General features: G+C 33.2%; 1 protein-coding gene across 1 annotated transcript; it reads left to right on the top strand.

The window, feature by feature from the left end:
• The first annotated feature begins 463 nt into the window (after positions 1 to 463).
• gad3 (glutamate decarboxylase 3) lies at positions 464 to 16966 on the top strand. The gene is made up of 16 exons (XM_006634545.3): positions 464 to 665; positions 2115 to 2258; positions 4394 to 4507; positions 6249 to 6491; positions 6893 to 6983; positions 7457 to 7569; positions 9087 to 9202; positions 9749 to 9828; positions 10457 to 10511; positions 11108 to 11224; positions 12889 to 12953; positions 13546 to 13624; positions 14128 to 14277; positions 14770 to 14877; positions 15056 to 15145; positions 15724 to 16966. Exons 2-16 carry the CDS (start codon positions 2225 to 2227, stop codon positions 15895 to 15897), a joined length of 1629 nt encoding a protein of 542 aa, XP_006634608.2. The 5' UTR covers positions 464 to 665; positions 2115 to 2224; the 3' UTR covers positions 15898 to 16966.
• The last annotated feature ends 774 nt before the right edge of the window (positions 16967 to 17740 follow it).

Raw genomic sequence — 17740 nt, 5'->3', positions numbered from 1 at the left:
TTAACTGAGGCAACATAATGACACACATTTTCTTGGGGATTAGGGTAGCAAGTTCTGTATCTCTCAAGGGAATCATGAATGGAGTAAGAATATGATACTATAACAAATGTTGTTTTTTGCTTTTGGAAGTAAACAAACACCAACAAAGGAATCCAAACGCCATCTAAGTGCAAAAATCCACAGAGCAAAAAAGAAAACTGCCTATACTAAGACAAACCTTGTGGGTTTTTTTGCCAGGAAGCATTTGCTAAACTATAGTAATAACACAGCTTATCTACTTTGAAAGGTGCAGTGTCATTCCATTTCTCCATGTCATGGTCTGAGGTGAAAAGTTGGTTTTGTAACATGGAATTGATCCAGAATACTGTACCTACAGTACATCCATCCTAGATTACATATACATCCCTCCGCTTTGTAAACTGGTTTTTCCAGTACAGGGTTGTGGGGAGAGCCAGAGCCTCACCTAGCAAGAACAGGGACAAGGCAGGATGCACTCCAAAAGGAATGCCAGTAACTCGCAGAAAATAACATGCATGACAGGTTCTGGAATTGAGAAAGAGGTCAGTTTGACAACAGTGGAAATAATGATCATCTAGCTGCACCAAAGCTCTTGGACTTTGTTACAGAAGAAACAAGCAAAAGGAGATGACAACGCACTGTTTATGGTAAATGAGAGAATGGCTAAAACTTTGGGGTCTGATGCTTGAAAATGGGACATTTTCTGGAAAAAGACATTTGCAATAAAATGCCAGTAAGACCTGTTGATTCACTTGAGAAATGGCAATAATCTCTTGTGAATTAGTACATTACCCGGATTTTGCTTTACAGTATATTTTATATTTCATAATTATTCATTTTGATTTGTATATGCAGCATATACTGTACAGTATATGCATGGTACTAATAACTCATAAAATCATAACAGGATAACTACTGTGACAGCTCCTGCATCATTTAATAGAGCTCATAAAAGGTTCTCTATTTTTACTATAGTTAGAAATCTCAAACAAGTAAGGAGAATGTAGTGGCTGGATAGATGGATGAATAGTATGCACACATGAGAAAGTTTCCTTGTGAGTTATTTTTCATTGGAGGTCTTACACTGCATGACCAGTTAAAACAGATATTTCTGAGCACAAGTGCAATTAGACAAGATTTAACATCACCAGTTGCCAAAACGTCAAAGGAGGATGAAAAACATATAAAATATTAAAATTTATGGACATAGAATAAATAAGCCTCATAGCAGAACAGAATATTAAAAATATGATTACCACATTATGAATGATTTTGAAATGTGCCCTGAATAGTTTAAGCTACAAAGTTTAACAAAGAGCTACTTCTTGCCTGATTGCTAATTGTTTAATTTCCTTCTACAATATGTTTTAGTTAATTTTAATTAGTATTGAGAATTGTACTACCAATGAGGTGTCAATTAGAATTTGGTGTTCATGGTGTGTACATACAGTAAAGTGTGGACGTTATTCTTTACATTCTGGTTATGGTGTTTTAACTGAAACATCGATATGCTGTACATATATATATATACTGTAATTTTGTACTATACAGTACTGTATTAAACCAGATTTTATCAGCATATGTATACAGTACTCTGTTATATAAAATAAAAAAGAGATTTTCATCTTTTGATATATATTTTTACGTCCTGTTTTTTGTTTTGTTCTGATTAGTAACCCTTTCTCAATGTTCTGTGTTATTGTGATATCTGAAATATCTCCTTTATGATGCTTGCCTATAGAAATATTCAGTAAAGCAGCCCTAGAAAAGACAGTTAACAAGATTCGATTATGTTAAAATTTGTTTCTATTGATAACAATGCAGAATATCATATTTACATTTTAACTATTAAAGCTTTACTACTTTTGTGGGCGTGAGCTGTTACATTACATATACAAATTAAGAAAAGTAAAATCTGCTATGATAATTCCATTTGTTTTTGTATACATGTATGTGACATGCTCTATAACCTATATAAAGCTGTTGACTATATGTAATTTGAAACTATTTTTCAAGCCCATATACAGTTGTGTACTTTTTGGTCTTTCACTTTAAGGTAAAAATGACTCCGCCTTGTTTTCTTAACCTTATTTAAGGCATACTGACAGTCATCAAAACAGTAAACCTCAATCCTATCAATGAATACTTCTCTGGAAAAACAGGTAAAGGACTTTTTTTTGACAAATTAAAAAAGAAGATCTTCAACATGGAAAAAGTGAAATCTGACAAGCATTTAACAAGTAGGTTAACCATTCCAGTTAGTATTAATTTTGTATAGTATGTGTTTTGTATTAGGTGGTGTTTCTGACTTTTTTCTATAATAACTCATATTTTTATAACATATCTTCAGTTAAGCTCTGCCAATCTTTAAATTAAACTATATTGTATAAACATGCTAAGATACATCTAATTGGGACTCTTTTTCATAGAAACTTTAATGGTTTTCTAAAATGTAATATTTAATATTTCATATTAAATAAACTGAAAATTGAACAGTAATGTTAACTATGTAAAAATATTTAAACTAAAAGTAACGTCAGATTCCCTATTTAAATTAATCTTAGGACACAGATTTTTTGTCACAAACGTATCATTTTATGAAAACCTGTTTGCAGTTTAAATGTGTTTAAAATGTTTACAAACTGTTGGAAGTTTAAAAAAGTATGATGACAGTTGTGAAATTACATTCTGGGGACATTTTTTATGCATAATGAAATGTAAGTCAATTTTGACCGTTTTTGTTTGCTATGCAACTAAAGAAGAGCTAAAGTATTAAAAAGTCTAAAGTATTTCAACTGTAAATGTAAAGCCCTACAGTAGTTATTGGATATTAAAATCCCTCAATATACTTCTGGACATTAACCCAACTGTAGCTTTTACATTTACTAACTGACTTTTAAAGTTAAAATAAGAGCATTTTAGCACCCTAATGTGTACATTACCACAGCTTCACTTACTGTATGTAATAGAATAAATCATTTTAGATTTCACTGACTGATTGATGCCACAGGAGCAAAGACAAAAACAAAGTGGTACACAAAGATTTGATAAAATAAATTAATTAAAAATAGCTGAATATCATTTATTTTATGGTTCAAGGAAGGAATGCGTTTCAGACATTTTAGGGCTTTCAGTTAAGATAACCATTTTACTAGGCATTTGGTCTGTGTACTTTCCAGTATTTTCTACACATTGACTTTATATAATATATGCCGAAGGGGATTCTGAACTCGAGAGTACAAAGTGATTATTTAGAATTCTAAGCTCAGAGAAACAGTTTTATCTTAGAATGGACACTCTTGTTAGCTAAACAGTTAAATATTTCAATTAAATGTTTATTTTGATGGTAAATAATTCAAATTAAGAATAGTGCTAAAACAATCAAATGAAATATCAGGATTAAAGAAAAAGTGACACACAACATGTTCATACAATAACAGAATATTATTTTCAAATTTTCAGAGTCCCTTGATGTGTTACTGTATGTTGCATTACATTATGGTTGAACGTTGGCATGCCCAGACAGCATTGCTGGGGATCAGGTTTCTCATATGTAAGGGGCGTCTTCAGATTATTGTCTGTTCAGGGGTTTGCTGGTATGGACACTTTCTGGAGCACCAACTGGCTGTGGATCTTCCTCAAGGAAACTTGGGATTGAGGCTACTGAATGGGCTCCTCAAGCTTCTTCTTAGTTTGCATTTGAGGAGTCAATTATTTACAGATCTCTAAAACAGTGACTGTATGTATTAGACAGGGTCCGAAACTACTTTCTTTTTAAAGAAAAAAGATAAACTTGAATTTTGTCAAAAGGTTATTCGAACACAGTGTATCTTTGTATGGGTCTAATCAGCCGTATCTGGACCCAAAGGGTCAGTTCAGGGTCTTAAAAAAGATTTTCTTATAGACAGTCCCTTCCCTACATCAGAGGAAAAAAAACAGAAAAGGCCAGACTGTGTTGAACAATAATTCCTAACTGTCATAATTGATTAGTCTGTGTCACCTGAGGCTTTTTAAGGGTGTGTGCTAAATGATGTTAAAGAAAGTGGATAAAAGTCTTTAATGTAGTCTTTTTTGTCCCTAACTTTGCCTGCATAGCTTTCAATTCCAAAGGACGGAATAGAAAAATAACATAGTGAAGGTATATACTGTACTGACATAGCCCTGTCAGTGTCTCTGTAGGTGCTAAATGTTCATCTAGGCAACTATCAAAAGGTTATAGAGAGTGTCTTCCTAGGACTATAACATTCATTAAGACCAATGAATTCCCTTACATACCTTATAATGGCTATGTATGTTATTTTTTTACTTATTTCTATACTTTCTAAAATGAAAAGTGACCTTCTGACATTTTGCACGGTATATACATCAATTTCAGAAGAAAACAACAAAGCAGAATCGATATGGGGAGAAAAAAGACAAGATGCTATCTGCATTGAAAATGACTGTGTTGTTAATGGAACCAAAAATTTCTCCACCATTTACAGTACAGGTAAGGCAGTTATTTAAATCATGAATATATGTCATAGTGCAAGACACGTATTTCTTCTCCTACTTTTATGTGAAATTTTATTGCTGAAATGAGCACATAAAGGAAATATGCATTGTCAATCAAAACAATGATATCTCAGACAATTTTAATGAAATATAACTAAAGTGCAAAGAATTGCCATATACTGTACTATTGATTCACCTTTGCAAAACAAATTGAAATTTCAAGTTTAATTTTTTAAAGTTTATTACATAAAATAACAAAATACAACAATCACTTGTGACTGCTCAGCTTAGATGTATTTCATTTACATCAAAGAACAGGCAGTTGTTTACAGGCACTTGGGGAGAGTACAAAATTTCCATTTCCTCTGTTAAAGCCCTAGCTGTACTACAGTACATGAAATTTGAGATTTCATGCTCCTCATGGCATGACAATAAACATGTCATAACAAAAAGAGCAGGAGATACGTCTGCCACACCCTTCTATTCACAAAATTCCAGAGACAAAAAACAGCTGCAAGCTATCAACTCTGGGTAAACTCAGGTGATCTAACAACAGTCCCTTTAGCTTTCTGTTAAAGCAATATCGATTTGGCAAGTTTGCAAGGTGTACAGTATGAATCTTTTCACACCCTGCACCCAGAGTATACCCTTTCTGTAATACTGTCTTGCCGTCTGTCACAACCTTCAATTTGCTGAAAAACCTGAGCTCAGTTAAATTATTTAAATGATGTTGTCTATAAGCATTTCACAAAACCAACAAAAATAGAAATTTAAAAATGTTTTTATGCCGTAGCTACTTGAAAGATGTAAGTTGCAATAGCTACAGAAAATTAAGAACAGTCACAATTCTCTTGTTTTTATAAACTTATACTTGTATTTGTGCTCTAGATTGCTTAATACTATGGAAACCAGAATGATCTAAGTTTAGAATTTGTGCATGATACTGTTTTTCACAAAGTTGATGGTTTAGATTACTCTATATCTACATGTAGAAAAATTACAAAAAAATAATTTTATTTATTTATTTTTTTCATTGGAAGTATTGACAAATTACAATCCTAGTTGAAAATAAAATGGAAAGATATAGCCCACTATTTTGGACAGATAAAATAGGATATTTTCATAAGGAAGTTCAAGTCTGGGACAAGTAAAAAAACATACAAATTGCTGAACCTGTATCTCATTCTGGGTATAATATATATTTAAATTTATTTATCTGAGTTTTGCAGGAAGGAAAGAGAATTATCAACCTGTATACTAACTATTATCAGCATTGTAGCTGATCTCCATATACTGTAGACTGATTGGTGATCTAGTCATGCTGGTTAAATCGAAACAAGCTTCTGGATTTAGAAGCTGCATTTGAATTAAAACAGTACTTTCTTGAGATCTTCATCAGTTAGCATGTTATTTTCATAACATGGTTAGTGTTATCTGAAAGAATTTTTCTTGGGGCATTTTTTACTAATCGGATGATGAGGTTAATGTTTTTTAACAGCTGAAATATGTTAATAAAGGAGAGCAGAAATTCATCAGTGACCTAATATATTTTTTTACTGTTCTTCATTCACTGTTTGTTGATGAGCATGATATTTGGTAACATCGTGAGTCTAATATCAGAAATCTTTCAACCAAATGGTATTCATATTTCTAGCCAAATGTCATTGTTATTTTTGTAGCTGTTAACAAGGTATACCACCATATGAAATGTATAACAATTCATGGTTTCTTTTTAGATTTATTGCCCACAAAAAATGGTGAGGAACCAACTAAGCATTTCCTTCTTGAAGTGGTCAATATTCTTCTCAACTACGTCAAGAAGTCCTTTGACAGAAGTTCCAAAGTCCTTGACTTCCACTATCCACATCAGCTGAAAGAAGGTCTGGAAGGGTTCAGTCTGGATCTTCCAGACCAACCAGAAAATTTAGAACAAGTTCTGGTTGATTGCAGAGACACCTTAAAATATGGTGTCAAAACAGGTAAAGATTTGCTTATATGAAAATACAATACAATGTCTTATCACAAGAGATTAAGTTCCAGTTCAATCTGTAATTTTGTCCTTCCATGTTCTGTAATACAGTACTGTATATAATGGTTAAAATTAAATTCTTAAAAACTGAAGGGTAAATAATGGTTTGAGTACATGGAAGAAAGCAAGAATGTGTGAGCTCAGCTAGGTATTTATTATGTTATATGCTCTAGCAGTTTACACAGAACTCCAAATGGATCTGTTTATAATACTGTGTTATACTTCTCAGAAGAGTAAACAGATACCAGTTATAATTTGACTTATCAGAATACCTTAATGGGTCATTTTCAAATTATGTTAATTTATGGGAAGTTTGTGGCAAAAGCTGATATTTTATTTGCTGGTTCACAGGTCATCCCCGGTTTTTCAATCAGCTCTCTTCTGGACTTGACATTATTGGCTTAGCAGGTGAATGGCTGACATCTGCAGCCAACACAAACATGTATGTTGATGAGTGTTTTTGAAATCTCTGCACGTGCTGTTATTTTTCAATCAATATTTTCCCAGTTTGGCTAATGATAACTTTTCTAACCAGAAATGTAGTTGAAACCAATATCCTGACTGAACTGAATATGATCATTGGATCAATTAACTACTGACAACCAAATGCGCTAGTGTGTCTAAATGATCTCCTCTCATCTGTAACCCTTCTTACAGTATGTTCTTATTTTCTAAATTAATTAAAGACTGTATGTATGTAAAGGTTAAATATAATGATTTTTGTGTGGTTGAGCCGAGGGATGGCAGAGAAGGGCTGAAAAAGCTAATAATTTAATCTCACACAATATTTTAAGCAGTCTATTTCTCTGTGTATTGGTTTATTCCACATCTATTTTATATGGCTCCCTAAGTTTATTTGATCGTACAAAATAATAAAGTAAAGATGTACAGTAAGGGTGTTTGGTCTTTTTACAGATTTACATTTGAAATATCGCCAGTTTTCATTCTCATGGAGGAAGTCCTTCTCAAGAAAATGCAAGAAAAGATTGGATGGCCTGCAGAAGAAAGGGATGGCATTTTCTCCCCAGGTACGCCTACTTTTAAACATGTTTCTGGATTTGCAAGCCATTATGCGCTTCATCCAACCTTGTGCCCTATGCAGCTGGGATATATTTATCACTTTTCTTTGGTCCCTACCAACAATATATCTAATAAGAACAGTAATAAAATGTACATTTTATTTTTTGGTAATTCCGTGTGTAAATCTGATAGTATTCTAGAACAAAAATGTACTTTGTGTTCAACACACTGATTTCAAGTGATCATAAATATTGGGACACAATTCAGTTCAAGTAAATTTCAGATTGTAATAGTCAGTTTTTGGTTGCATATTCCTTTTAGACAATAACTGCATAAAGTCTGAGCACCCCAAACACTATAAGGAATAATCTCAGGTGCTTTCAGTGCCACTTCTCAGGCGGAGAAGTGGCACTGTGGCTAAGGGTCTGTGCCTGTTGCTGGAAGGTTGCTGGCTTATAACCCATGGCCGGCAGAGGAATCCTACTCTATTGGGCCCCTGAGCAAGGCCCTTAACACCAACTGCACCAGGGATGCTGTACAATGTCTGACCTTGTGCTCTGACCCCAAGCTTCTCTCCTGTCTGTGTGTCTCATGGAGAGCAAGCTGGGGTATGCGAAAAGACAAATTCCTAATGCAAGAAATTGTATATGGCTAATAAAGTGATCTTATCTTATCTTAAGCACCTGCTGCAGCTACTTTGTGTTCATACCTGTTCTTGGAGTGTTCTGACTTGAAAGATGAAACATGAAAAATTCCATCTCAGCTCATTTTAAATCTGGAGATTGACTAAGCCAGTCTTAGAAGTTCTTCTTTTTTCTCCTGCTGAATGTTACGTTGGTGGTGTGTTTTGAGTCATACTGACATATTAGTTCAATTTCAATAAAGATGAAATTGGGAGCTTCTGCAGTTTCTTTCTTTCTCCATGATTAAACTTTCAAACACTTTTATGCTCTTGGTGCCGATGAGAGGCTTACATCTTGTAGTATAGCTTCTGCTCTCCTACAGTACAGTATGTTGATCCTTCACCTCAAACTCTGCGGTTTTACTGACAGTTGTTTTAGTAGTTTTCCTTGACAGAAAATATTATTTTTCTGTCATCAAATTCAAATGTTTTTCTTGGCCAGATTGTTGATTTTTCTGAATTTGGGAACATTTTTATTGGTCAGTAACATTACCACAAAAACACAAAAATAAATTCTAGCCAACAAAAACACCTGACCCACAAAAGACCTATAAGCTAAATATGCGAAAATAAATGGTCCTTCCAAATTAAAAAATTAACACCAGTCAATTTTAAGTATTATTCATTGATGCAAGAGGGTAGAATTGTGTTTTTTAAAAATAAAATCATCGGGAGTTGTACTTATACCAACAGCCGTGTTTATGAGAGACAGTAATATTGTTATAGTGATACTGCCAGTTTGGACCTCATTGGACCTCTTTGAAGAACACAATATTTGGGATAAGGAATCACTTGCTATTTTAGTAGTATATGTAAATTGTACTCTTATTATTTTTTCTTCAGGTGGATCAATATCTAATCTTTACAGTGTATTACTTGCACGTTATCATTTTTTCCCTGAAGTGAAGACAAAGGGAATGGCTGCTGTCCCCAGACTGGCGTTATTTACTTCAGAACATGTAATCTCTCTTGTTGACTTGTTGACTTGTTTGTTCACTTTCCTGTTCTTGCAAAAACTTGCAGTCGAGCCTGATATCCCAAGTAATATCTGAAATAAGACGAAATTGGAAAGGCAAACATAGTTCAGCCTTAGTTTGCATGTACACTAAACACTAATAAAAAATCTTTGTCGTTTCTAAAAAATACATTCTCTTGACTTTTTGAGCATTTCAATTTCAGTTACAAGCTTCAATAAAAAAGAAACCAGTTTGCAGGGATTTCAAATTTGGATAGGATCTTTAAGTTATTTAATAGTCCAAAATGTTGTAAATTGCTGTTAATAAATTAAACAAAGGGTCGATTAATATTTAAATAGTTTCAAGCTTTTAATAAATGTTGATTTACTGTATAAAATAATATTTATCGTACATGGGCAACAAAATATTTTAAATAGAATAATGAACTTCATATGGCTGTATTTTCAATATTTGGTCATATGCAGGTATGGTAATTCTTCTGCTGGACGTCAAATATAACATTTTTTTACCTCTCCTTTTTTCTTTTAGAGTCACTATTCTATCAGGAAAGCAGCAGCAGTCCTTGGAATTGGAACTGAAAATGTGTTCATGGTTAAATGTGATGAGAGGTAAAGAACAAGTATTGTAATAACATAATTAATTTAATATTATTTATTTATTAGCATTTAAAGCCTCTCAGGGTTTACATGATGTGTACCAATGATACAGGTTAAAAGATTTGGGGGAATGTGGTAATCTCTTTGTCAGACACAGGAGATACAGTGTATACTGTAAATAATTATAGTATGTCAGGTACAGTATAACAGTTATCACATAAACACACACATAAACCACATAATACATAAACCAGATCAAGTATTGTCCACATTTTGGATTTTCCAGATTTGCTTAATTCATTGATATTATTCATTGATCATTTATTTTGGCCTCATAAAAATGAAAAAAAAAATGCAAAAGCAACACCATGCCGATAATGAAATGAACATTGTGTCTTGTACAGTTATTACAATCCAGTCATGTGTATATGAGGTACATGTGGCCTGTTGTTATTTTAACCATCTCTGTTCTGTCCATGGATACTACATGCTGTCCACTTATTATGTTGCAAACAGCTATTGGATTTGTTAACAGTATGCGTTGTTTGTTAGTAAAAATAGAATCTGTAATATTAAACAGAAGACACTGACAAAAGATAAGATGATAGATGAAAAGTAATCTTTTTCATATATTTTAAAGAGGAAAGATGATTCCCAGTGAACTGGAGTTCAGTATTCTGAAAGCAAAGGTCATGGTAGGTGACTTACTCTACTCAATTTACACCAAAACAGATTCTTGTTTGCTTCGTTATGAACAGATTGAAATGTTATATTAAATTATAAATATGTTAACGTACCAAAAAGATGTTGATGTCACCTTACGTAAAGACAGATTGGAATCAGATAAACAATACTAACAAGCTTTGTCACAGAGAAACCATTTATGAACAAGAAAAGGTCTGTTTGTATATTGAGGTCAATATCAGACTCCTTTACAATGAACAATGTTTTAAAGTTTTGCCAACATCTATAATAGAATTCATTTAAATTACAATTCTGTGTACGTGGGTTATTTCCAGTCATTGTCCATAAACATTGAATATTTTAAGAACTACAGATAGACATTTAAGTTTAAAAAAATCTGATGAAGGTAAATATTAAGTGTTAAACATTAGAAGTAAAGAAGGATTTGAGTATCTTATGTTGGATGAAGACTTGGGATAAGCAGAGATTACACTATCTGTGGAAACAAACTATAAATAGTCATACAATTGTCACATAGACAATAGACAATAGTCATGTGTGCTTCAGATGAAGTACGATTTACCCCAAATTTATTTTCTTTTCCCAGGGCTCTGTTCCATTTTATGTTAATGCCACAGCTGGTACAACAGTGTATGGAGCCTTTGACCCTCTCAGTGAGATTGCAGATGTTTGTGAAAAACACAACCTGTGGATGCATGTCGATGTACAGTATTTGCTTTTTACCTTGTTTAACACCAGTCAAGAGTGATAGCTGATATATTAAAGTTATCTGGTTCTTTTATTATAAATAATACAACATTTAAACTGTAAAGTATACAACGAGAAACTGCTTTTCAAAGCCCCATTGTTAAAAAATGAGAGTGTGTTTACTGTTCATTTCAAAGAATTCCAAAATGAGCAAACGTCTTTAGTCCACCCCATTATTTGGGAATAGTATGACAAAATGGCTATAATTAATTACAATGAGGAAAATGCTGTCCTAAAATAGTTTTCTTAATATCAATTGTGATTCATTGTTAACTTTTGTTTTATTAGATACCATTATCAGGAATTAATAAGATTTGCATTTGATGTAGCATTCATTCAATTATTTGTTATTCAGCTATTATTAGACAGTGTGAATGTTGTTCATTACTGATGTATATATGCATACAGACTGATCATATGTAAATAGGTGATAAAGCTTTTCAATAGAAGATACTTATTTTGGGGACATTTACAGTATGGCACTGGCAAAATATATGTGTTTTTTCTCCTTTTTTTTGCACGCTTTTTCACATTAGCCTTGGTCTTTGAACTGGTCTTTCCTGAATCAAAACCTGTTTGAAAGAATGCCTGAGGGCCCGCCTAGGCATTTATAGTTTATGTGAATCCTTCAAGAAGAAGCAATATACAACATGTTTAAATTACATCAGTGCTGCGCCCTGTTGTTTTGGAATTAGTAACAATTCTTTCAAAACATTGGCGATTACATACTTCTGCATACTGCATCTAAAATCTAAAAATCCACTATTGTTGTGTGATTTGGTTTTTTTGAGAAAGACCTGTTCAAATGTCATGATAAAATCAAATGAGCAGTAAATACAATTTCAAAAGTTTTTTTTAGATTTTTTGCATCATTGCACCCTGTTGCTTATTCTGAATCTAGAAATGCTTTTCTAAGAACCCTTTCACTTTCCCGTCTCTTTTTTACATTTAACTAAAAATACTAATTAAACAAGAACATAAAATAACATACATGAACATCATATAGCAAAATGAATTTCACATAAACATACCAGAACCACTATTACAGAACGGCATCTACTATAGAAAAAGTCACTTTCAGATTTCAAGTACTTAATGATGTCATCCATCACGTTCATCTGACTTTTCTCTACCTGGAGTTCTGCTTGTGGTTTTCATAACAGTTCTCGTTATGAACTACTATGAATAATCATATACCTACAATGTGATTTGCATAAGGTTATTGTGCATGCATTTCATAATATGAAGTGTTTATGAAGGACTTTTAACAATGTTTTATATCTTTATACACATAAAGAATTACCTACAATGCATCTGGTTTTGTATAGAGATGTTGAATATGAGATGTCTTGAATAGAGACTTTGATTTGCACGTTGTCTGAAAGATTCAGTGTTATAAATCTAAATGGAGCCTTTTACTGAATAATAAGTATAGTTTCAAGTTTTGAATGGTCTGAAATGGTCAGTATTCATTGTTTAGATATTTCTAAATCGTGTAATAGAAAACTGTTCCTTGGGGGAAAAAAATATATTATGACCTAAATTATGATTAAATTAAAGACACAGAACACAGGATTAAAACAGGATCAAATATGAATATTTGCTGGTTCTCTTCCACAGGCATCATGGGGAGGCGGCCTTTTAATGTCCAAAAAGCACTCTGTAAAACTAAAGGGAATTGAAAGGTAAATAATACACCATGTATGACACCTGATGTAACAGACCCATTAAGACAACGTTAAGATACTCTTAACATTAAGATAGGGGCGGAGACAGTGAGAAATGTGTAATCTGACCCTTAAACAGAATCATTACATTTTGAAAACTGAAAACACATATAAACCTCTACTAAATTAGTTTTATACATAATAAGAAAAATAATGCACTCCAGTGTTTGTTCTTTACTTCTACACTCCATTGTACCCATTTTTTTGCATAAGTAGTTTTACTAACAACATGAGTAAATATCTACACTACTGTTATTTCAAGTGAGAAAAAGGATCGTTGTATGCTTATCTTTATTTTAAGACTGAATAAGCCTGTAGCTCTTGCAAAAGGGAATCAGGTTTGGCTCGTTATGTTTCTTAAGTGTCATTGCTTGAGACATGTCAATGCAAAAAGGCTTTTTAAGCCACTCTTCACCTAATTTATTATCAGCCACGGGAGAATCATATTGCATTCACAAGACAGCTAGAAATGTAGAAATAAAAACCCACCCAATATATTTCAATACAACAACAGGATGGAAGTGAACTTTATTATAAAAATGTTTTTTAGGGCTACCTCTGTTACTTGGAATCCTCATAAAATGATGGGCATTCCTCTTCAATGTTCTGCAATACTTGTGAGGAAGAAGGTAAAAAAGCAGTTATATCTTTGTGTTTGTATTCAGCTTGCTGCTCTGTTTCAGTTTTAGAGAATTTGGTTTTTCTCAGAAGCATCCATATGATGCAAAAGCAGTGCAGGTAGACATGAACAAGATAAGTTATGCAAATAGCTATTCAATCTGTTTTTACATATATAAACTGTTTAAAACAGGCCTCCTCAAAATAAGGTTTTCATTTATGGGCAATGTAATAATTTTCTTGACATTAATTAATTTTCTGTTTTATTTTTCTCTGCTTGTCTTTTTTACTTTTACTTTCAATGTGCAGAGTAGGTTGTGTATGTGAAAACTATCAATTGCTGTTTCCAAGTATTAAGACCGGAATCTTTAAGGGAACAACGTGAAGATTGTACAAGGCTCTAATTACTTTGGCAAGGCACTGTACAGCATATAAAGTACAGTAAAGTATATACTGTAGTTTTGCTTATATAATCCATGCTTGTTTATAGTAATGAATGTCTGTGGTTTTGCAGGGTCTCCTCCAATCTTGCAATCAGCTCTGTGCAGAGTATCTCTTTCAGCCTGACAAACACTATGACGTCTCCTATGATACTGGAGACAAGACCATTCAGTGTGGAAGGCATGTTGATGCTTTCAAGTTCTGGCTGATGTGGAAGGCTAAGGTAAGCACACAGGGTATAGCACTACACATCGAGAACAGCACTTGCACTTAATGAAATCCTTGTTTTCTAACAAACTGACGCACCTAAGAAATAAGCAAGCTACCATTAAATATTTTTACTAATAACATGTTCTTAGTAACTGCCTTGTTTTAGAGGTGGTGAGTCAGGTCATAAAGCAGCAGAAGGAATTTCAACCCGGGGGTGATACATTTTAAAGTAAAACTTTTGTCTGATTTGAAATAGAATATCCAAGTTTGAAAACATTGATTCATGTTCTCAAATAACATCTAAACAATAAAATCACAGATTAACGTGTTAAAAATTATGTTTTCATTAATCATTGTGTTTATAGCTATATTCAAGACCTCATGCTAAAACAACAAATCCTAAATGGTTATGAATCGGGATGTAAGATATTTCTCTACATAAATACATTAAATCTTCTGATTACTTTCTGGTGTGCAGGAGATGAATTGTTCCTTTCTGTTTTAGGGCACAGAAGGGTTTGAGGCACAAATAAACAAGTGTCTGCAAAATGCTCAGCATTTCTACAATGAACTGAAGAAAAGGGATGACTTCGAACTTGTCTATAAGAGTGAAGTGAGAAAGTTTCTTTTTCAATGTTAATGAACACACCCCAAAGTATTCCACAATTTACTGCAGAGTGAATAACAGTTTACTATGTAAAACAGATCTGGGATATATTTGCCTAAACATTGTTTCTTGGTATTGTGCATTACGACATCAAGTTCAAACACAAAAATCTTTTGCATTCTAGCCTGAACACAGTAATGTCTGCTTTTGGTACATTCCACCCAGCCTGAAACAATCACCTCATGGTGTGGAGAGGAACATGAAACTTCACGAGGTAACTAACAGAACTATTGTTCACTTTGTAATGTTTGTGATTTACTGTATATCATTCATTACATACAGTAGTAATGAGTAATGGTACATATGAGCAATGACAGTATCTACTTACCTGCCTAAGTAACATGTAGGAAACGTCAAAAACCATAGTTTTACCAAATGTTAATTTAAAAATAATTCATTCAAAAGTTTTAAATTGTTTTAAGAAATTACAATCTGTACTATGAAATGCTTGAAAATTATGGGTAAAATGTAAAAACGAATATTTTCTGATTGTGTTTTTTATGCAAATCTCTGAAATAATGGTGACATTATTGTACAGTACTGGGAAATGATAAGTGTCTTACACTGCGTTTGACTTAAATATTAAATGGAAAATAATGTGCATTGCTGTTCCTTTGCATACCAGAAAAAAATAAAAGTATTTTGCAGTGAGATACTATAGTTAGGGTGGGTAGACGTAAATTTTCAAAAGTCTTTGATACACCTCAGTTTTTTATATATTTAACTTTAACTAGCTTCCAAATTCTTCATTAAACAAAATAAATGTATAGCTATGCTTCTTTGATTTTAAAGGTCGCCCCAAAAATAAAAGCAAAGATGATGGAGGAAGGAACGACGATGGTTGGTTATCAGCCTCTTGGAGAGAATGTCAACTTTTTCCGATGTGTCTTTTCTAATCCGGCCACAAACAAATCAGATGTGGACTTCCTGATTGAAGAAATTGTGAGACTCGGGCATGATCTATAACTGATCTCTGCAATGCATCTCTCAACAGACAGACAAATGTAGACATCCATCCATTTTCTCACTGCTTTATCCAATGCAGGGGCGTGGGGGAGTCAGAGCCTATTCCGGCAAACAATAGGGGACAAGGCATAATTCACCCTAGATGGGAGGATAGTCCATCACAGGGAAAATGTAGACATTAATAAGAAAAAAGACAAAAAGACATCCCACATTAAAATGGTTCCATTTCCTATGGTTAAAAATTTTGATTAAAAAAGATGTTTGTTCTAATGACAGATGTGGATTTCCCAGTTCATAACTGATTGCAAAGAATGTAAGAATGTTATGCAGTGTTTGAGTCCCTTCATTTTTGTGTTACATCACTATAGGTGATTGAATAGTGTAGTAACAGAATTATTTGGTAAGATCCAGCCTCCAGCAAGATACTGTATAATTTTATGTAACAACGTGTGATTGACGAAAAAAATGATCAGATTCAGTGTCATCTGTATAATGTATAATCTAATCTATAATATATACTGTAATCTATATGTGAGTGGTACATTTAATCTTTTAACAAAATGTGATTTTTTGCTAATTCTTGAACTCTTGATTTGTAAATAACTGATACAATTTATCAAATGAATATTCAATCCTTTCACTGCAGCTGTGCTGCCATCCAGTATGTGTTCAATGATATCTATATAGTGTATAGTATATAAACGAAGAAATCTGATATTTTCAGACTTTTTGAAGAAGATGTTTTTCTCATCAGAAATATTATATTCTAACCACTATAATGCAAAGGTACCTAAGGAGACTTCAAATATTGACAACCAACCACAATCCAATGCTCTGTGTGATCCATAGTAAACAAATTAGACAGGCAACGTTCCTATTGCTTACTGAAAAAGAAAACAGGCACTTATTACTGTTTTCGTTAAGACAAACAAAGAAGATAGAAACCAAACTGGTAGTGTGATTAAAAACAAATGAAGCATTTCAGTTCCAAGACTTTGATGGTCTTTTTGAATGTTTTTTTTATTGAATAATATTACTGCTTAACAAATATGAAGTTAAACATTAGGAGAGAAGAAGGAGGAGGACTCCCAACAAAATTAAAATGAAGAGGAGAGGGGCACACCTTGTGTATGTGCCTCTTAAATAAAGTAACCAAAGGAGGGTCCAGCTCAAGACCTGAATGATTTGTATGTCTAAAGGTTTTCACTCTCACTCTCACATAAAACCAGTGTGCTGTTGGTCTACTTGGATAGCTTTATCATGTTCTCTCATAACTACTTAGGTTACATTTTTTTCCAGCTGCCTACACTGTATCTAGGTTAACTGCTGATACATTGATACTTTATGAACACAGTAGGACCTGTTAATTACTATTAATGCCAACTGTCTAAGCTTAATGCTCATAAAATAGCAATACAAAGAACATCACCCAACTATTTATCAATGCATCCCATCAAAAGGGCATTTCCATATATTGTGTAAGGGATTCAGTCAATCACTTCCTCCCCAAATTGTAAATCTTGGGACCCCTTAACACAAGACGTTTCATAAAAATTGAGTAAATGAATTACTTTTCAGAAGATAAAATGTTATTGCAATGGCAGCCTAAACTAGTGTAACAGAATATGGGAAGGTAAATAAAAGCACCGTATTAAGTAGTCATAGGTGTGCAAAATGTTTACACACTTTGAAATTTTACAATTTGTAGTCCTTGACTACTGCTCCCAAGGGGCTCTGGGATTACTGTAGCCAAATTGACTCTTTACACCAGGTCAATTTGAGTGCAGCCGTCTTCTCTTGTCTCTGATTTCATTTGTATAAAATGGGCAATATATTCTAATTT

The sequence above is a fragment of the Lepisosteus oculatus genome, chromosome 6, assembly GCF_040954835.1.
Source record: "Lepisosteus oculatus isolate fLepOcu1 chromosome 6, fLepOcu1.hap2, whole genome shotgun sequence".
Taxonomy (NCBI): Eukaryota; Metazoa; Chordata; class Actinopteri; order Semionotiformes; family Lepisosteidae; genus Lepisosteus; species Lepisosteus oculatus.
Note: the sequence above shows the minus strand (reverse complement) of the source record. Positions and strands in the feature narration are given on the sequence as shown.

Coding starts and splice junctions, on each gene's coding strand:
- gad3 (XM_006634545.3), top strand. CDS start 2,225: ATGGAAAAAGTGAAATCTGACAAGCATTTAACAA. Junction 14,278..14,769: donor GGCTGATGTGGAAGGCTAAG/GTAAGCACACAG, acceptor TTTCTGTTTTAG/GGCACAGAAGGGTTTGAGGC. Junction 14,878..15,055: donor AACTTGTCTATAAGAGTGAA/GTGAGAAAGTTT, acceptor TTTGCATTCTAG/CCTGAACACAGTAATGTCTG.